The 1,795-nt window shown below is 38.9% G+C and overlaps 1 protein-coding gene across 1 annotated transcript in view; it reads left to right on the top strand.

Moving 5' to 3' along the window:
• Nucleotides 1-1,749, top strand: part of LOC109970545 (solute carrier family 22 member 2-like) — a 12,358-nt gene extending 10,609 nt beyond the window's left edge. Inside the window, exon 5 of the mRNA XM_020618154.1 lies at nt 1,505-1,749. Within this exon, the coding sequence (XP_020473810.1) occupies nt 1,505-1,658 (154 nt within the window). The 3' untranslated portion in view covers nt 1,659-1,749. The remainder of the gene's footprint in view (nt 1-1,504) is intronic.
• Nucleotides 1,750-1,795: the final 46 nt, after the last annotated feature.

Here is a 1,795-nt window from a genome sequence, read left to right as displayed (position 1 = left end):
CTTTATGAACAGGTAGACAACACCTTTACTCACTGTCTTGAACACATCACGGGTAAATTCAGCCTGTCGAGCTAATCAACACAGCATGCATTAAAACAGTCAGTACTAGCTACATACACGGTCTTTGTGCTCGCTATACTTCGATATGTTGCGTAAAAGACCCGAAATTAGCTAAATATCAGGTGAACAGCTGAGCTCCGTACTAAACTGAGTTTCAATCCCTGTGTTTTGGAGGTGAACCTAGCGTTCAAAACACTAGAGACCATCTAACTAGCTTAGTAACAGAGCCATGCTAATGTCTGATCCGGATATTTCCCTGCGACCCTGAGTCCATAAACATGCTAAATTACATTATCCCCAACTTTGAAATATTACAGGAATTATTAATATACGGTGTAATGTCGCTACTTACTTCACAATTGTAGCTGCTGCTGGCAGATGCCATATCCTCGTCGTTTACATCCAGCGGCTCTAAGGTCAGCTTCACCACTGCCAGCCCGGCAAATCACGTGAAGGATTTTTTTTTTCTACCAAGTGCACCTGGGTTTTTTTTCTACCATGGTTGACAATTTTTTTTTCCCAACACTTCAATTTTTTTTTTCTACCATGTCATCCATAATTTTTTTTTCCAACATTAAAAAGAAATTATTTTTCTACCGCAATATTTTTTTTCTACCTTAAACATCACCAATTTTTTTTTTTCAGGGGGGTTCCTAGGGGGCTCCGTAGACTCCCGACTTCGCTGATAGAAGAAAATAAGAACAACCCCAGGTTTCGTTTCAACACTGTAGCTAGGTTGACAAAGAGCCACAGTGCTGTTGATCTCAATATTCCCTTAGATCTCAGTAGTAACAACTTCATGAGTTTCTTTACAAATAAAATCACAAATATTAGAAAAAAAGTTTATCAACTCATTCCCACAACTCTCAGACGTGCCATCAACTACAATGACTTCATCTATAAGACCTCAGTTATACTTACTGCTTCTCTCCCATAGATCTCTCTGAGTTGACCTCAACAATTGCTTCATCTAAATCATCAACATGTTTCTTAGACCCGATCCTGACCATGCTGTCCAAAGATGTCTTGCCCCTAATCAACATGTCCATATTAGATCTGATTAACCTCTCTCTATTAACAGGTTATGTTCCACAGGCTTTTAAAGTTGCAGTAATCAAACCTCTACTCAAAAACCCTACTCTTGACCCAGGTGTCCTAGCTAATTATAGACCAATATCCAATCTCCCATTTATTTTCAAAATCCTTGAAAAAGCTGTTGCAAAGGTGTGACAATTTTGGTTTGTTTTTTTCTTAGTTCTGTGAGACATTGAACAAAATACGCCTGAGAATTCACCATAAATAACCTTAAACAGCAATAATTATCGCCTCATGTCACCTTCCTTGAGTTCTACCTGATTAGAAATCAGGAAAGTTGTGCATTTGTACTCCTCCTACACAAAATCAAGTTTGTTGACATGGCTTGATGTCATTTTTGTTTTTACAGGTTCATCCCTGAATCTCCAAGATGGCTTCTCTCTCAGAAGAAAAAATCCAAAGCTATCAAGATCACAAAGGACATAGCCAGAGAAAACAAGAAGCCTCTGCCCAGAAACATCGAGGTAGCTGCTGGTTTACCAGTCAGACCTCGATCAGACTGAGTCCAGCTCATTGAGTTAGACATAAAGACGAACTTTGTGCATCTGTTACCACAAACGAAGTTTAGAATAAGAGACACACTTCACCCACTGGATTTAATTACGTAATGCAGCTTCCTTTTTTCCACTTTATTTGTGAC

Source organism: Monopterus albus, unplaced genomic scaffold (genome assembly GCF_001952655.1).
Source record: "Monopterus albus unplaced genomic scaffold, M_albus_1.0 scaffold202.1, whole genome shotgun sequence".
NCBI classification, from domain to species: domain Eukaryota; kingdom Metazoa; phylum Chordata; class Actinopteri; order Synbranchiformes; family Synbranchidae; genus Monopterus; species Monopterus albus.
The sequence above is the reverse complement of the archived record's forward strand: the minus strand, read 5'-3'. Positions and strand labels throughout refer to the sequence as shown.